This window comes from Oryza brachyantha, chromosome 5 (assembly GCF_000231095.2).
Source record: "Oryza brachyantha chromosome 5, ObraRS2, whole genome shotgun sequence".
NCBI classification, from domain to species: Eukaryota; Viridiplantae; Streptophyta; class Magnoliopsida; order Poales; family Poaceae; genus Oryza; species Oryza brachyantha.
In genome coordinates, this window is record NC_023167.2 from 1,649,780 (window position 1) to 1,668,839 (window position 19,060).

General features: G+C 35.2%; 1 protein-coding gene across 1 annotated transcript; it reads left to right on the forward strand.

Annotated features, from left to right (window-relative positions):
• The first annotated feature begins 3,496 nt into the window (after positions 1-3,496).
• LOC102706286 (acyl transferase 4-like) lies at positions 3,497-9,741 on the forward strand. Its single transcript, XM_040524327.1, has 2 exons — positions 3,497-3,970; positions 8,673-9,741. Exons 1-2 carry the CDS (start codon positions 3,545-3,547, stop codon positions 9,537-9,539), a joined length of 1,293 nt encoding a protein of 430 aa, XP_040380261.1. The 5' UTR covers positions 3,497-3,544; the 3' UTR covers positions 9,540-9,741.
• Positions 9,742-19,060: the final 9,319 nt, after the last annotated feature.

Sequence of the window (19,060 nt, forward strand, 5' to 3'; positions counted from 1 at the left end):
CCACACATATTTGTGAAATCTGGCTGTGCATCATATATATATATAAGGTATATTAGAACTTTAGCTGCATACTACTCCCTTTGTGTCCATCAAAATATAATGTATATTAGTTTTTTATGTGAGATTTGTTTCAGTTCAACAAAAAGTACTCGATACTTCACTGTACCAAATTATTTATGACCGTTGGATCTAATCATATCCATCCTGCTTAACTAAATTTAATGGTAGGAAACGATTTAGTACCATAAGATATCGATACCTCGAGATATTTTTTTGACCATAGCAAATTTTTTTTATATAGTCGCCAACCTTATAATTTGACCGTTATTTTTATAATATTATCACATCCATAACATTAGTTTATTATTACTATAAATAGTTCTAGTTGATAATTTTATTTAGAAAAGACGTCTTATAATTTAGCACAGAAATTAAGGAGAAAGCACTTAAAATCATGCAAAACATCTGAGGTGTTGTTTAGATTGAGAAAATTTTTGAGAGAAGTGTCACATCAAATGTTTGACTGGATGTCGAAAGGAGTTTTCGGATACGAATGAAAAAACAAATTTCACGGCTAACCTGGAAACCGCGAGACGAATCTTTTGAGCCTAATTAATCTGTCATTAGCACATGTTGGTTACTGTAGCACTTATGACTAATTATGAGCTAATTAGGCTCAAAAGATTTGTCTTAAGATTTATTTCGTAACTGTGCAATTAGTTTTTTGGTTCATCTATGTTTAATGCTTTATTTAGGTGTCAAAAAATTCAATGTGATGTTTTTGGAGAAAAATTTTAGGAACTAAACAAGGCCTAAAAATACTATAAAAATATTTTATTACAGAAGTACGGCCTTCCGAGGTAAATCATCTAGAGAGATATTTTTTCACGCATTTCTTTAAATGTTTGATTTGAAACATGTCTAAATTAAACGACCTGTTTTGACTAGAAGAAACAGTATTTACCTACCGACAGAACAGCCATATATAAAATGGACAGTAGTATAATTAAGAATAATTCCACTGTGAAAGCCCCAAGTCGTTGTACTCTTGTCTTCACTCGTCCTCTTGTGTGCTCTATATTTTTCCCTACCAACTTCCATTGAAATTGATCGATTGTGGTTATTCGATTATGAAATCATTGGTATGTAGCGTGGTCAATTTGTTCTTATCCTCTTCAAGAAATCTCATGGAATTTATATTGAAAAAACTTCCTTAAACTCATATACACGACATCCTTACCTACCTAAATATGACAAAATTGTAAGAATATTCTGTGACGCATGCCATGCATGTTATACCCAGGAAGGGAGGGTTTTTCAATTTTTTTACCAGTTAAATGTCCATGCTTTTACTGCTGATAAAACGCAGTATATTCATTGACTTTTGCATATATGTTTTATTATTTATTTTATTTAAAAAATTATACAATTATGAATTATTTTTCTATGATTTGATTTATTACTAAAATAACTTTAAACCAGACTTGTAACTTTTTATGTTTACACAAAAATTTAAATAAGACAAACGAACATGGAGGAAGTATATGTACTAGCTGTGTTTATTTATACAATATGAAAGTGGGGGAAGCAAAATAAAGTCATGGTCATATATATACGCACTACTCACTGGGTATAGGAGACAACCTACTACACCATCACTAAGCAAGAAGACAACCATTCTGTTATCCGAGAGAGAGAGGAGAATTCCATTGGGGGAGTGGACCAGAAGACTTGGAAAATTCTACCCTAATTATAGCTGATCGATGTTCAAGATATTCAGGATAAGCGTCGTCTTTTCCAATTAATTTCTTCAAGGCATGTCATGCGTAGCTTGAAATGTAGCAATCAAAATGGTTAAATTAATTGTTTGGATCGCAATAACTTGGTTGAGTTGCCTTCAAAGTTACACAGCTGTGAAGATGGAAAAGTACGCAGTGAACAATGGCCATTGGATAAATGGATAGTGCTGCCTTTGACTTTTCACACAACACAAGGTCGTGCGTAGCATTGACAGATGGATTCTGAGTATACCATACGCTCTGCTCACTGAACTAATTAAAATCAAAATTTAAAATGGGAAATATCCAAGAAATGCTATGAACAAGTGTCGTATTCCAATAAATACAATCACAAACGCAACTTCTATATATCACCATTCTACAATTAGATAACTTGGGTTGTGTTAATGGTGATACATTTACATTCTTATCTTTTCCTTCTGCTTCTGCTTATAAACTACCATTTAAAATTTCTATTTTAAATTTGGGATTGATTCAAGAGTTTTTTCATCATAGCTTATTTTTTAGCCTTTGCTTTTATATTGTTAAGAACACATATATAAAATTTATTTATAAACTATTTTTTTTGCAAATATATCATTTGCTTCTGCTATATATGCTCTCCTGATTGTCTATGCTTTTATTTCTTTTGTTACCCGCCTTTTCTCCGTGGCTCGCTCTTTCCCACGTATAAATCGGCCGCTTGATCCTGTAATTAAATCTCTTTTAATTAATTTGAACAAATAGAATGGATGATAATTGTATATGGACATAGATAGACAAGAGGCTAAGAAATTAAACACGCGCGAAAACGCAGTATGTAGCTCGCTCGTTCTAACACGATTGCAGATCTCAGCAGCTCACCAGATACTGGCACTAGCTATCTCTACTACTAGTGGATCTCAATTCGGATGGAAGTTATAAGTCACAAGTTCAGTTAGTAATAATTAAGTAAAATCATAATAACATAATTAATAATTACCTTTTTTTTAATAAACGAACGACCAACCATAAAAAAACCAATAGTGTCAAATAAAAAGGATGAAGTACTTGTGGAGTAATCCGAGTCATTTATACGAGGTGCATGTTATGTAACGTTCTCTTCACAATAGAATCAATCTCAACCATTTATTTTTGTTAATCCAATGATTAATTCATATGTACCTATACTATTACATAAATTACTACTAGAAATAGAATATTTTTTTCTACCGGTGTTAGAATTCTTAAATCAGCCGTTAACATCGGTTCTACTAACAGTCATATCGGTAGTATGACAACAGCAACAGAGAGGTTACTATATGTATGCTTTTACTATGACTTCATCTGAGATAATATCGCCGGAATGGACGGTCGAGATGAGTGAAGGAGCTAGTCATGATAATATATATTCTCATAATAAACAAAATTAAGTGCTTGAAGCCGACCAATCTGCATCGCTCACCTACTACCACCGCCAAACAAGCTAGGATAGTCTCTTTCAGTTCGTTCGAGTATACACTTCGCAAGCCAACTATCTACAATATATTATTACCGATTAATTAATTATATATATATACATGTGCATCATATCATATCACATCTATATATATTATTATTCCATTTCACCGGAGTGATTAATTACTAAATGAGCAATTAATTAAAACTAATATAATTAATGTGGAGTTGGAGTCTATATATACAGACGTGAAACCGGTTAACTTTGCATCTCACACAAAGCAAGCTAGCTAGCTAAGCGAGCGAGCGATCCACGGCGGCTCGCGTCGATGGGATTCACGGTGACGAGGACGAGCCGCTCGCTGGTGGCGCCGGCGTCGCCGACGCCGACGGAGGCGCTGCCGCTGTCGGTGATCGACCGCGTCGCCGGGCTGCGCCACCTGGTGCGGTCGCTGCACGTGTTCGAGGCCGGGGGCCGCGATTGTCGTGAGCCGGCGGCGAGGGTGGTGATCCGGGAGGCGCTGGGGAAGGCGCTGGTGGAGTACCACCCGTTCGCCGGGAGGTTCGTGAACGGCGGCGGCGGCGAGGCGTGGGTGGCGTGCACCGGCGAGGGGGCGTGGTTCGTGGAGGCGGCGGCGGCGTGCAGCCTGGAGGAGGTGAGGCTGCTCGACCACCCGATGGCGATCCCCAAGGAGGAGCTGCTGCCGGAGCCGGCGCCCGGCGTCGACCCGCTCGACGTTCCCCTCATGATGCAGGTATATTATACATATAAAAATCCATACGCAAACATAAAAACGCATGAAAATTCAAATGAATTTCCTATGAACTTGCATTCTGAAACAAATTGGTAGTACGAAAATTAATACAATATATGGCGTGGCATGGTTCGGCGCGTTGGATGCATGGGCCATGCATGAGCTCTTTCTTTGGGCGTGCGTGCTTACACGTGGCATGATCGATCGTCGATATCATCAGCATCGATCCATCGTGATCCACAAAGAAGCTAGCTCCATTTTGCAATTGATCTTCATGTTTTATCCCTAACTATAAATAAGTTTATACAAATCATCATACGAGCTACGAACAATTTTATCAAATTTGAGAAATTATCAAAATGTACACATATTTTTCGGTGTATAACAGAACACATCTAGATACCTAACTTACCAAAATTATAACTCGGGTCGATAAATTAAGTCATGCACCTTATCTTTACTTTTAGAATATATATATATATATATATATATATATATATATATATATATATATATATATATATATATATATATATATATATATAAAATTGTGGAGAATTTTAACGACGATGAGTACCCACTAAATTTGTTCGTTCGAAAAGATTGCCCACTAAATTTTGTTGACATGCATATGCTTTTCCAAGTAAAATATGAAACAAAAAAACAGGCTTGGCCTCAGACAGCCACAAGTTGGTCATATATATCCAACAACAAAAGTGATCCACGAAGATACGCGTCAGGGTCCCATTTTTTTTAGCAAATTAATTTCTTCCATAACAAAAGGTAATGAGCCATATCTTTTCGTATCTACTTATTTTTATAAGCCAAAATTTGAATTTTTAATCTTAAATTTAGAGTAGATTTTAAGATTTTTATCATAGTCTATTTTTAATCTTGACTTTAAAGACCACTAAGAGCATGCATATAAAAGTTCTACTTACAAATTATTTTTTATAAAATATATCGTTTGTTTTTTGTTTAAATAAGTCAAACGGTCACCCCCAACATATACTACTAACTCTCCTCATATATGAACCACATATTAATTGATAATTTGATACGAGATTAACAAAATGACCCGTACATATGTGTGTCTTTTTTCTTGGTGGAAAGGAAAAGTTAGCTTAAGTACAGTAATTGTCTTGTTTAGTAATCAATCACCCCATGTCTGGTGAACACTACTGTACCGGAACAAGTTAGGTATATATGCCCATGCCGGCCACTGCAGATATATGCTCTGCTGCACCATGTCTTTTTGTCAGGAAAGCAACAGCTTAGCATGTATATATGCATGTAAGCAGCTCAGCCATCTCCTCCTCCCGATCGATCTAATCTCTCTTTTCTCGCAACTCCATTCACCAAGTGCGAAATGAAATTAGATGGATCACCTACCGCATTACCTTCATCTTAGCCTATGCCGTCCTTGTACGTGTTCAGTAGGTATGTCGACACATCCTTGCACTAGTAATGTCCGTGGAGATTTGATACATTATAATAAAAAGTATCTTCAGATATCGATACCTCACGGTTCCAAATTATTTCTAATTATATAGTGGATCTAACAATGTTCACCCTGCCCAGTTATATCCAATAGTGTAAAACAGTTTATTACCGTAAGGTATCAGTACCTCGACATACTTTTTATTGGACCAGAATAAATCTTATGTCTGTGGCATGTTAATTGTACAATTATTCTTCCATCCTGCAATTGTAGAGTCTATTATTGAATCATCTCACAAATATCAATATAGAGCTTTTAGAAAAAGAGAAAATAGTGTCATTCACTTTAGATAATCCCAATGTATTTGTTTATTCGTACTTTTTCAAACTCTAATTAATCAGTGTACCAAAATCTAATACATTAATTGTTTAAAAAGGAGTTTTTTTTGGGACAAATTAAAAGTAGAGAGACAAAAAAGGTCAAAAAAAAGTCTTTGTGGATTGAGAGAGTGTGGTCCGGAAGTCTTTCAATTCGTGACTAAAATGGATATAATGATTAATACTTCCACAAGCTTAATTGTAACCAAATATTTTTGTGCCCACTTTTCTTTAGCACACAAAAGCGACCACTTTTAAGTACGATCAGGCCATCCCCAACTCTCTATGTCATCTAGTTTTCATAGCATTAAATACACTGTCATATAATTAAGCAAAAAAACTTATGTGGCAAGAGAGTTAATGAGGAGAGAAAAAAATGAAGAAACCATTGTCACGTAAGAAACCATCTCGACACAAGAACAAAGAACAAAAACAACGTGATATGCAGATAAAAGAAGAGAGGAGATATAATTGAATGAGAATTTAATATAAAGATACCATCCATTGAATACATAGTTTCTATATATAATGTCTATATAACATGACAAATATGTAAACTACTTGATAGCTTTTGAGTTGGAAATAGCCTCAAAGACCTTTTTCCTCCTAGCGTAGGATTAATCATGAACCATGATTTGCTTACTTCGACCAATTTTTAACCAAGATAGAGATGCATGCATGGAGAGCACTAAGATTGGAAAAAAAAACTTATAGCTAGTGGATAATTCATGCCACGTGGAAATGCGAAATTAACTGGCACCTGATTTATGGTGGGCGCTGCTGGTATATATACTCGTGCAGTTTTTGACCAATTTGAATTGTTTTATATTCTGCCTGAGCCTTTCTAATTAATTTGGATTTCACTTCATGTCAAAGTAGAAAATCGTAAATAGTTCTCGCCCACTGAATCTTGAGCTGTCTTGACTAACCAATTAATACTAGTGGTTGTGGAAAAGCTTTTATGAATATTATGAGATGAGTTAATTGTGTGGAAAGCTTTGTTGTTGAAAAGGTAGATCTTTCATCAATTGGTCGATCTAGCCACACAATGGGCATTTGGGCAAAAGTAATACTACGTAACACTTATTTGTTACTACATCTCTCTCATTGTTACTAGGTGTTCCCTACTTAATTTCACTATCTTTGATATACAACTTTGCATCGTATTTTTTTAAGTATTATTAACTAAATATAGCTATAAAATTATAATATTTCTTAGTAGTTTCACATTAAATTAAACAAAACTTGTCAGAGAGCGCTGGTACTACGGTGAGGAGTCGTGGATGGATTGCTCCAGCCACTAGCCACTAGGATTTAATTAAATCCTTTTATACCCATAAATATTACATACGTGATTGCACTTAAAAAGATAGATTTAACAATGTCTTCATCTTTCCTTTTAGCATGTCATGTACGTGCTAAATATACACACGTATAGCATACTCACGTAGGGAAGGAACCGAGAACTAATTAAGTATAGGGCTAAGTTAACATGTACTTTATTATTTATAAAATTTTTAAGGTGAATTGATAAGATAGAAGTGAGATTACATGGCTAAGAGTAAGGCTTAAGTCCTAATTGTCCTACCATTGGTTTCGCCGCTCTACTCACGGGATGTATATATGTGGTGAGCACGAGTTTTATGTCTTTTATGAAATTCAAAAAAAAAAACTAATAACTACTCCATCATAAAATGGAGCTAGTTTTGACTACAAATCAATCTGCAAAGCTAAGGTTAAACTAGCTATATTTTAGGATGAAGTGCTTACTGTTAATTAGTGCTTAAGTTGTTGGGTCGGTAAAAAGGACGGTTTAACCACACGCATGTGCAGTTAACTTGCTGAGTTGATGATGATCGATTGGGTGGGGGGCCTAGCTACCTACGCGATCGATCGATCGAACGGTCGTTGGCGATGTGATGCAGCTAGCATGATAACGAACGCCGGTGGTTGCTGCGTCGTCGTGACCATTGTTGGGTAAACGTCACAAACTAAACACCTTATTTGCTACGGCCTACATGATCGATATGATATTGGATGCTACCACTTTCACAATCTCATGTATATATAAATCTCACTCACGATCAGTGACCTCCAGTACTATCTACTATTCTACTCTCTCTCCGTTTCACAATATATATAAGATTTATTTAGATTCATATGGATGTTAATAAATCTAGATATATTTATAAATTATATACACTCATCAATGTAATGAATTTAGACATGACAGAAAATCTTGCGATATGAAACGGTAATAATAGCTAGTTAGTGACGAATGAACCAGCTTTGCTTTTTTGCTTGCTATTAGCTAGCTAGCTAGTAGCTTAATTGCCCTCATTTTAATTGTAGTGGAATTCTCTGACTTGCTTAAAAAAGCCACGGATAAACAGTACGACAATTTTTAAGGTATTTTCAGCCATCCGATCTCTAATGAACGTTTAAGATTGATCGCTGTAATAGTGATAAATAGTAAATATGCATAGTAAAGTTTTATGTTTCCTACCGTAGATTAAAACTCATTTTAGTTCACTTCCGTGACTTTTGTGAAGAAAGTTAAAAGAATCCAGATTGATAATATTCAATTGCCAACATTATTACAAATGAAAGATCTGAAATATCGGTTCATGTTTATTAATAGGAAAAATACTCAACTATTTAGTTTTATGATAGCATAAATAAATACGTTTTATCGGATTAGATATTAGAAAAAATAACGGTGTAAAACGCCTCTTTTACTGTTTAACATTTACCAACTGATGTGAATTATTTGTTTCCGAATTCTTCGAAAATTGGATCGATGTGTGTAAACAAATGCGCAAAATTACAATAAAAAATCGTGTGTTCTAATCAAGGATGGCGTGTGTATCCATGGACGCTGCAGGTGACGGAGTTCACGTGCGGCGGGTTCGTGGTGGGGCTCATCTCGGTGCACACCATCGCCGACGGCCTCGGCGCCGGGCAGTTCATCAACGCGGTGGCGGACTACGCGCGCGGGCTGCCCAAGCCGCGGGTGTCGCCGGTGTGGGCGCGCGACGTCGTCCCCGACCCACCCAGGATGCCGGCGCCGCCGCCGCGGCTGGAGCTGCTCGACCTCCGCTACTTCACCGTCGACCTCAGCCCGGAGCACGTCGCCAAGGTCAAGTCCGCCTTCTTCGAGTCTACCGGGCAGCGCTGCTCCGCCTTCGACGTCTGCGTCGCCAAGACGTGGCAGGCCCGCACCCGCGCGCTCGTCGCCGCCGGCGGCGGCGACGCGGCGGCGGAGGAGGAGCGCGCCGTGCGCGTCTGCTTCTTCGCCAACACGCGCCACCTCATGCTCAAGGGCGACGCGGCGCCGGGGTTCTACGGCAACTGCTTCTACCCGGTGGCGGCGTCGGGCGGGCGCGGCGAGGTGGCCGGCGCCGACATCGTGGACGTGGTGCGCATCATCCGCGAAGCGAAGGCGCGGCTCGCCGCCGACGTGGCGCGATGGGCGGTGGGCGGGTTCGAGGAGGACCCCTACGAGCTGACCTTCACCTACGACTCCCTCTTCGTCTCCGACTGGACGCGCCTCGGCTTCCTCGACGCCGACTACGGCTGGGGCACGCCGTCGCACGTCATCCCCTTCTCCTACCACCCCTTCATGGCCGTCGCCGTCATCGGCGCGCCGCCGGCGCCCAAGCTCGGCGCGCGCGTCATGACCATGTGCGTCGAGGAGAAGCACCTGCCGGAGTTCCGGGACCAGATGAACGCCTTCGCCGCCGCCAACTAATTACCCTAGTTACTATTAATTAAATCATATTTAGTAAGTAATTACGAGTGTGCTTCTTATTAATCAAGAGATTATGCAACTAATTAAGCATGTCTCAACTCTGATCGATCGATCGGCGTGTGTGTAATTTGGTTGGTCAATAAAGGATTTGTCACACAGCAAGCTTTGTACTTCAATTAATCTACCGACAAGTTCATCTGCATTCAGGTGCCTCAGATTTAGTGGTCATGTTGGTGATAGAGGAAAAGGCGAAATGATAAATTTGTAAACTAAAATAATTTATGAATAAATATTTTATACACGTGTTCTATGCAATTTAAAAGCAAAGAATGAAGATAAATACGACGATAAAACCCAAAATTAATTTTATATTTAAGGTTGAAAATTTAATGTTTAGCTTATAAGTATGAGTGAAAACATAAAGATGAGACTGTTAATGGAAGTGTTGCTAACTAATTAAGTTTTATGTGGATTGTGATTTGTACTTGTACCTTAGCTCCCTCTGGTACTAATTAGGTTTTATATACGCGAAGAATGTCCTTATTTCTTACATGCCGTTTGAATAGTTAAAAATTAAATTGAGAATATGTGGCAATATGTGATATGTCATTTTATAAATATATTTAAAAGTATGTTTTATAAATATTTAGATATAGCATGTAAAGAAAATATGCCTCAATAACTAAATCTGCTTTTCAAGGAGACCATTGCCCTGCCCTATGATCTTGTGTCTGCAAAAGATTCTTCCTTTGCTATTGAATACTTGTTTCCCCGACAAATGTATGGTATTTTTCTCACCCTTGAGCACTTGAGCAGACACTAACATGTATCACTGTTCTTTATCTAAGATACTGAGTATCTCTTGGTGCATCCTTCGGAACGATAAAATTACTCTTAATTTTAACTTAATTTTAACCGTTACTTTGTCCACCTTAAATAGTACTATCACTGTACCTGGACGTCGTCCTCCAGATCGATCACATCGTCTGGTTTTTACATCAGTAATTAAACCCCTGTATGCTCGAGTGACTTGTTCATCACCATGTCGATCGATCTGTCGACCATATACTGGGGGTGGTGGGATCCTCCCAACTTTTTTTAAAGTTCGTATCACATCGAATATTTGATACTAATTAAAAATATTAAATATAGGCCATTAATAAAATCCACACCATGCTCTGGATTATTTTGCAAGACGAATCTATTGAGCCTAATTAGCTCATGATTAACGAATGTGATGCTACAGTAAACATTTGCTAATTGTGACTTAATTAGGCTTTAAAAAATGAAATAGCCTTTATTTCTATAATTAGTTTTGTTATCGGTCTATATATTCTAAGGTGGTGTTTAGATTAAGAAAATTTTTGGGAGAAGTGTCACGTTAAATGTTTGACCGGATGTCGGAAGTGGTTTCGGACACGAATGAAAAAATGAATCTCAGGGCTAGCCTAGAAACCACGAGACAAATCTTTTGAGCCTAATTAATCCGTCATTAGCACATGTTGGTTACTGAAGCACTTATAGCTAATCATGGACTAATTAGGCCCAAAAGATTCGTCTCAAGATTTCTTACAAAGCTGTGCAATTAGTTTTTCGGTTCATCTATGTTTAATGCTTTATTTAGGTGTCCAAAAATTTGATGTGATGTTTTTGGAAAAAAAATTTTGGGAACTAAACAAGGCCTCAGTTAAGGTGGTGTTTAGATTGAGAAAATTTTTAGGAGAAATGTCACGTCAAATGTTTGATCAGATGTCGGAAGGGGTTTTCGGACACAAATGAAAAAACGAATTTCATGGCTAGCCTAGAAACCGCGAGACGAATCTTTTGAGCCTAATTAATTCGTCATTAGCACATGTTGGTTACTGTAGCACATATGGCTAATATGGGCTAATTAGGCTCAAAAGATTCGTCTCAAGATTTCTTTCATAACTGTGTAATTAGTTTTTTTGGTTCATCTATGTTTAATGCTTTATTTAGATGTTCAAAAATTTAATGTGATATTTTTGGAAAAAAATTTAGAAACTAAACAAGTCCTAACGTTGGTCAGAATGTTGGTGAAGGAATGGGCTACTCCTACTACATCGATTGGATTTACTTGTTGCTCAAAACAACTGCTCTCTGACTGAGATCAATTACTAATACTAATCTCTCAATCTCTCTCTCTCTTTCTCTCTTTTCTCTTTTTTTATGGATTTGTATTGCCAAGGCGCTAGATATTTTCACTTATTAATGGTATTAAAATATTCTTTTATCTAAGGTATTATTTTTTTTCATTTCTTAGTTGACACCGTTGTCTTTTGGGTATAGATTCGACCATTCGTCTTTTTAAAAATTTTATTATTATTTTGATATGATTTGGCTTATTACTAAATGGACTTTAAAAATAACTTCTAATTTTGTATATTTGTACAAATTTTTTAAATAAGATAAATAGTCAAATGTATATCCAAAAGTTAATAACATCAAATAAGAAAACGGAGGGAGTATAAGGGATTTAAAGATTTAAGAAATTAAGATTAACTGAGACCTTTGACTACGGTTGCACACTACATCAACATTTTATTACATGTTTGACCGTTCGTCTTATTTAAAAAGTTACGAAAATATGTAAAATTGTAAGTTACATTTAAATATATTTAGTTTCAAATTTAATCACAATAAAATAAATCATAATAATATAAATTTTATGAATAAGATGAACGATTAAACATACAACAAAAAGATCACAACGTCATTAATTAAAATATGGAGATTTAATATGGCCTGACAATATTTGAAAAGCACAAATTCTTTCGCAGTTTTATGGTTTTGGGCCTTCTATCTTTTCATCATCCAACCCATCTTATAATCTAGGCCCAATAGAAATGAAATCGGGCTGAAAACAGGCCTGATGTTCTTGATCTGGGCCCAAAGCTTGGCTTCTGTACCATTTTTACAACTCTTGCTTTGGCTGATTTTCAGGACAATTTGTTTTTCGTATAAAAATAATGGAACTGTAAGATTCCAGCCTCTGACGACGATGATCAAGACTGTCCGATGGAACGCATGGTTCTTTGCTAAAAAAAAAGCTGAAAGCTCGATTGAATTAAAAGATTATCATCACATCACATGCTTCTTTATTCGCTTGTTTTATTGGCAATCAAAATCGATCTCATTCGGATGATCACCTCTGCTTTGGTAATAAGCCAGGGTGGTTGTTAAACGGCGTATGTCCAAACGAAAAATAATTTGTAAATAAAACTTTTATACGTATATATATATATATATATATATATATATATATATATGAAAATTAGATCCTACTACCAGGTGTAGCTACTACCTGCACGTTTATGATGAAAAACATTTTCATAACTATTTCTGCTCACACCCAACAGAAAGTATGGGCACTATTAAATCCCATGTGAATGATATAAATAGAGTTTGTACTTTCTGTTGGAAGAGAGAAAAAATATGTATAGAGGTGTTTCTGTACCTTAGACGTGAAGGGAGTAGCTACACCTGGTAGTATGATAGATGCTTCATATATATATATATATATATATTCTTAACGACTTAAAAGTCAATACTGAAAAATAAATTACGATGAAAAGACTTAATTCTAAATTTAAAGTAGAAAATTTAAACTTTAACTTGTAAACTTAAGCGGAAGTGATAAGATAGTTGCAAGCTTGCTGCTCTGTATACATATAGCTTTGCCTGGAACGACCTGAATTCGGTTCGAGATTTAGCAACATGATTTCTTCCTGATTTGTTATTCTCTGGTTTGTTTATGTTTAAAGTCCATTGTCTAGATATTTGGTCATTCTGATGTTGCTCTTATGTGTGAATCTCGGACTGTTGTAATAAGTAATTGTAGTTTTTTAAGTCAAAGTCGCATTATCCATTATCTGAGAAAACGACCTGAATAGTAATGCACACGAGCAAAGATAAAAGTTGTTGCCCACGTCAACCATGCATTTTGCTTCTCAGTTTTCACTAAATTTTGCAGGCCATGGAATTTTACCAACATCAACTTGATCCAGAATGATTTGGTTCCGAACAACTTGAGCCTCATATTTTCTCTTTTACTTTAGCTTATAAGTAAAAGTTTGATTTTTTAAATTTAAATTTGGAGTAGAATTTGGGATTTTTTTATTGTTGTTTATTTTTTTATTCTTGAAATTTAGATCGCTGCGAATACCTCTATAAAATGTTTATTTACAAATTACTTTTCATTTACAAATATACTACGTCACTTTGACCGACAGTCACTAGTATTGGAGATTAGCAATAAAAGACTAGGTGTATGATTAGCTAAGCATCCAAAATCTGAGTAGTGTGGTAAAAAAAGACTTTACGGCGTGTAATGATACTAAAAAAATTTCAAATTTTTATACAACTTTCACTTTATTTTTTTCACTTCTGCTTATGCTAATAAGCCAAAAGTTGATTTTTGATTTTGAGGTTTTTTCACTGAAATTTATTTTTCAACCTTAACTTTTTGATTGTTTATTTTGGATCCATATATTCTATTTTAAACGAAATATTGATTTATTTAGGAACGGACACGGTACGAAGGGAGTAGCTCGAAGGGTTAATTCCATCTAATTGTTCGTTGGACTCTCAGACTAGTCTGATATGATGGAGACGAAGATGACATACATTGACAGAAGTCAAGATTATTAATAACATGGACACAGATGCATCAATCATTGGAGGCGATGACTGATGACGATCACAAATCAAGTCAGAAATTTGTCGAAGGGGCATACGGTTACGTGCAGGCTGCCTCTACTTATCAATTCGGCCGCATATGCATGCATGCGTGCTGATGCCGACGCAGCAAAATAAATTTCCATGCTCTCAACTAATTAATCAATAATCAAGATGATCATTAGAGCTAGCCTACCTAGTTGTCAGTCATAACACGAAAGCAGTACAGTATACCGGGTCAGTCGTTATGAACAGGGGGGAGGGGGTGATTGTTGCACACGAAAAATAACTTGTAATACATATTCTCGGTGATCTAAAAATTTTTGACTAAAATATAAATTTCGATGAAAAAAATCTCAAAATCAACTCTAAATTTAAGTTTAAAAATTTAAATTTTGAACTATAACTTTATAAGCATAAACAGAAACGAAAAATTAACAGTTAACTAAATTACCCACATACAGGAAACCACTCTTAAGTACTCATCTATTTTTTTACGCTGTTATCTTTTAGATCTACGTTTTTTTTATTTTTTTTATTAATTTATTACTAAAGGAAGCATGATTTATAATTTTATATATTTTCAAAAAATTTAAATAAAATAAATGATCAAACATATATTCAAAAGTTAATTGCGTCAAATAAAAGAAAACTGGAGGAAGTAGTACTATAATCCACAGATGAGGTTTAGTTAATAGATTAGTACATAATTAATTGATTATTAATTATAAAAATATATAATATAGACTAATATGACTTTTTAAATTAACTTTCATGTTAAAGTTTTCATAACAAATATACGTTTATTAGTTCGAAAAACATGCACACGAAAAATGATAGAATCTGGATAAGAAAAGTGGGCAGCCGAACACGGCATTATTAGTGGAGCAGGTTAGTAATAAAACAGCAATAGTTATTCCCTTCGTTTTTACCTTGTCTTTCTGATCTTAAGTTGATATGGTTTGATTCATTAATATTTACATAATCTATGAAAGAAGGTCTCTTGCCATAAAATGGAGATTTAGATAGACTAGTACGCAGGTGCAATTATGCATGCTGATGAAACAGCCGTTGGACCTTCGATCGAGCAGCAAAACAAACTCTATTTTTTCGCTTCTTCTTATACTTATAAACCAAAATTTAAAATTTCAACTCTAAATTTATAGTTTATTTGAGGTTTTTCTATAAAGTAATTGTTGCAAATACCCTTTTCTAATTGAAACTATCTGTACAACTTTCAATAAAATTTTTTTAAAAGATCTTTTAAATGCAATTAGTATAGTACAATTATAACGTAATTACCAGCTTTTGTGGGTTGGATGACATGGAATTTTTCCCCTTTCACTCTAGCACAAATCTCAAAACATATCGGGCGAGCGAGAAATTGAAGATTTTTTCCTTATCTTTTGTCGACAAAAATTTAATGATTCCAATGTAATTCACCTTGCCTTAAGAGGTCTCCCAATTAGCTCTAATCGTCGCTATGAGTACTAATAGAACGTACGAGAGGAGCATGGCTACTGCTCATGTCAGCTAATGCACCAACAACAAACACATGGCATCCTTACTCATGAGGTTGTCAAAAGATGCGATGCTGAGAAAGATGGAGAAGATGGGCTTGTTGTAATATTGTGTTGCTGAGAAAAAAGATGTGTTTTGGGGTCATGTCGATCAAGATATACGCTAGATCATATAGAAACATGTGACCAAGGGCGAGAAATACCTGAGGAGATGCAATTGAGGGAAATCCAAAACCAAGGTGAATTACAAGAAGTGTATTGCAACAAATTGTCTTATGAGTCTAAAAACTTAATATGGCATTTAGATAGTCGGTTTCCCAAATTGCTATTAAAAAATAATAGAAATACCATAGAATCAAATGCTATATATTCCGTTCCAACGGTATAGGTTTGATGTCTTAGATATCAGATCTGGTACCTAAGCATTAGGCTAGATAATTGTAAATATCATATTGATATTCATATGTATCAGACTTGATAGTTATAGAATGGAATACTGTCCTCTACTCTTGTTCGAGAATTAATTAAGGAGAAGTTTGCCTCAATTATGACATCACTACGAGTGTTCAATTAAGCTATCCTATATGGTCATTTGTCTACCGAATACTACTTCTCTGCAACAAATTCAACCCCCTCCCTCTCATTATCCAAAAAAAAAAGAGCTAAAATCAATCATTATCCAAAATTTCAGAAGCTATATCATGATTTTTCTCTGCACAGCAATGCTGCATGCATGTTCATGACAAACTAATTAAACTTAAGAGATTAAGGATCACTTATCTCTCCTTGTGTGTTCTATCAGATATATAAACCATATCCAACAAGAAGTCATCAGTTATGAGGGACCCAATTCAAAACTTAATTGCATTTATCAATTCAGCATGGATATGCACAAACATATAATATACGGCACATCATCATACAAAATTGCTTCTTTTTTTTTGGTAATATTGCAGGGTTAGCTTTCCTTGCATGCAACTGCTATCTATATATGTAGTGTCTATCTAGGGCGTCATTACGAAGTTAGCTAATCAATCTCTATAGTAGATTTGATCCAACATAAATAATGAATAGTTGGGGGCAGCTTGCATCAATGCATGGACAATGGTCCCTGCAGCATGCAGTTCCTCATCGAGCTGGCTCGAATTATTGCACGACAGAACACGGCCGGATATATAGCTAAGGCCCTGTTCATTTCCTAAAAAATTTTGACATTGACGCGTACGGTCGTACACTTGAAATATTAAACGTAGTCTAATTATAAAACATATTTTAGATTCCACCTGAAAACCGCGATACAAATCTTTTGAGTCTAATTAATCAATCATTAGCACATGTTGATTATTGTAGCACTTATGACTAATCATATACTAATAAGGCTCAAAAGATTCGTCTCACGATTTCTCCGTAACCATGTAACTAGTTTTAATGTTTATGTATATTTAATGTTTTATTTAGGTGTTTAAAGATTCGATGTGATGTTTTTTAGAAAAGTTTTTAGTGACTAAACAAGGCCTAAATTAATAACTGGTATATACAGACTACAGTATATAATTTATACACTTACATTATATATATATATGTGTCACCTTTCAAGGAGAAAAGACACTGCACTATCGTTAGTAGACTAGTTAGTACTATAAATTAACTACAGCCGAAAGCAAAAACCTATGTTAATTAAGAGTGGTTAAGTACTAACACCCTATATAACTAATCACCTCTCTCATCTCTTCCTCAAAAGAAGAACAGTGATAATGAAAAAGAATGGAACTAGTTCCCCTAATGTAATTGTTAAATTAAAGTGTAGCAAAATGATAAAGTCTTTGACGAGTAAAACCCGGAGATGATCGCTCTTCGTATATATAAAGACATGGAAAAAAAAGGGGCCCAGATTTATTTAGTATTGCCTCTGTATTTAATATATTATATTGTTGTTTTTAGCACACGTTTGATCATTTATCTTATAAAAAGATTATGTAGTTATCATTTATTTTGTGGTGATTGGATTTATTACAAAATATGTTTTAATTATAAATTAAGTTTTTACATATTTATATAATTTTTTAATAAGATGAATGGTTAAATATGTGAGAAAAAGTCAATGACGGTGTATATTAAAATAGACATCATTGCATATATGTGAAAGATGTGATTATTTTTTTCTCCAACTAGTATCAAGTACTTTAACTAATCCTTTCACTTTCGTACATTTATCATGGATGAATTAAGTGTTTTAGATTGCAGAAAGGGATAATAAGGTCATCTTTAGGGTTATAAAAAGAAAAGACCAAACAGTATATTTACAACCGGAAAATTATTTACAAATAAAAATTTTTTATACGTGTTCATAGTGATTTAAAAGCTAAAATTGGAAAATAATGTTTGAGAAAAAAATATCAAAATCAACTCTAAATTTAAGATTGAATATTCAAAATTTGGGATATAAGCATAACTCAAAAATTTGGGATATAAGCATAACTCAAAGCCAAAATATGGGGGTGTTATTCTGTCTGAACATTGACCACACAGCTCATGAGTATGTCCATGCATGGAATTAATAGAGAAGAGGCAGAGATGGTGCACACAAATGAAATACTGGTCCTCTTAAACAATAAGAACTTTTTTGTAGGGCACACTTCAAAGGAACAAGACATTTCTTCCCTAAAAAGAGAAGAATAGGGACCATTCCCATAGGCCAGATCTTTTGTTTGGCCTCATCAGAGCAAAGCTCTCTCCAAAGTGCATACAAGGGTATTACTGTTCATATTAGTCCATTCCACATGTTGAGACAAGACCATATTTGCACATGACTTGGTTACATCTTTATCCTTGATTCATGTAAAGGGATTAATCCGACTTATGATGATTAGAGCACAAGATTTATAGACCGGGCCTTACTTACATAACTTCTAAAGTCCAATTAAAATATCTGCCGTATATATCAAACACCCATGATTACATCATATGGAATAACCACATCTACTATAAGCTTAAAATGGGTTGGGGTATTTATAGAAATGAAGCCGGCCTGCCTTTTTGTTTTGCAACATGAATAATTAATATATAATGGCAACAACATATATATACCATATTTCAATATTGCATTTATGAAGTTTCAAAAAGTCTTGCATTTATGTAATGTAATGATACATTACATATGTGTTAACACCAAAATTGAGTAAGATTTCTTAATGGATTCAGTAATGAAAAGAGCTTGATCAGCCAATTAAAAGCTTATTCGGAAGAGGCCGAGTTCAATAATCGTGAAAACCAAGGCATGACAATTTAATTTTATCTATTGATTAG

Bases quoted from the DNA above. Each gene is read 5' to 3' on its own strand.
- LOC102706286 (XM_040524327.1), top strand. From the start codon at position 3,545: ATGGGATTCACGGTGACGAGGACGAGCCGCTCGCTGGTGGCGCCGGCG. The intron at 3,971-8,672 runs GTATATTATACA...TGGACGCTGCAG, and splicing joins ACGTTCCCCTCATGATGCAG to GTGACGGAGTTCACGTGCGG.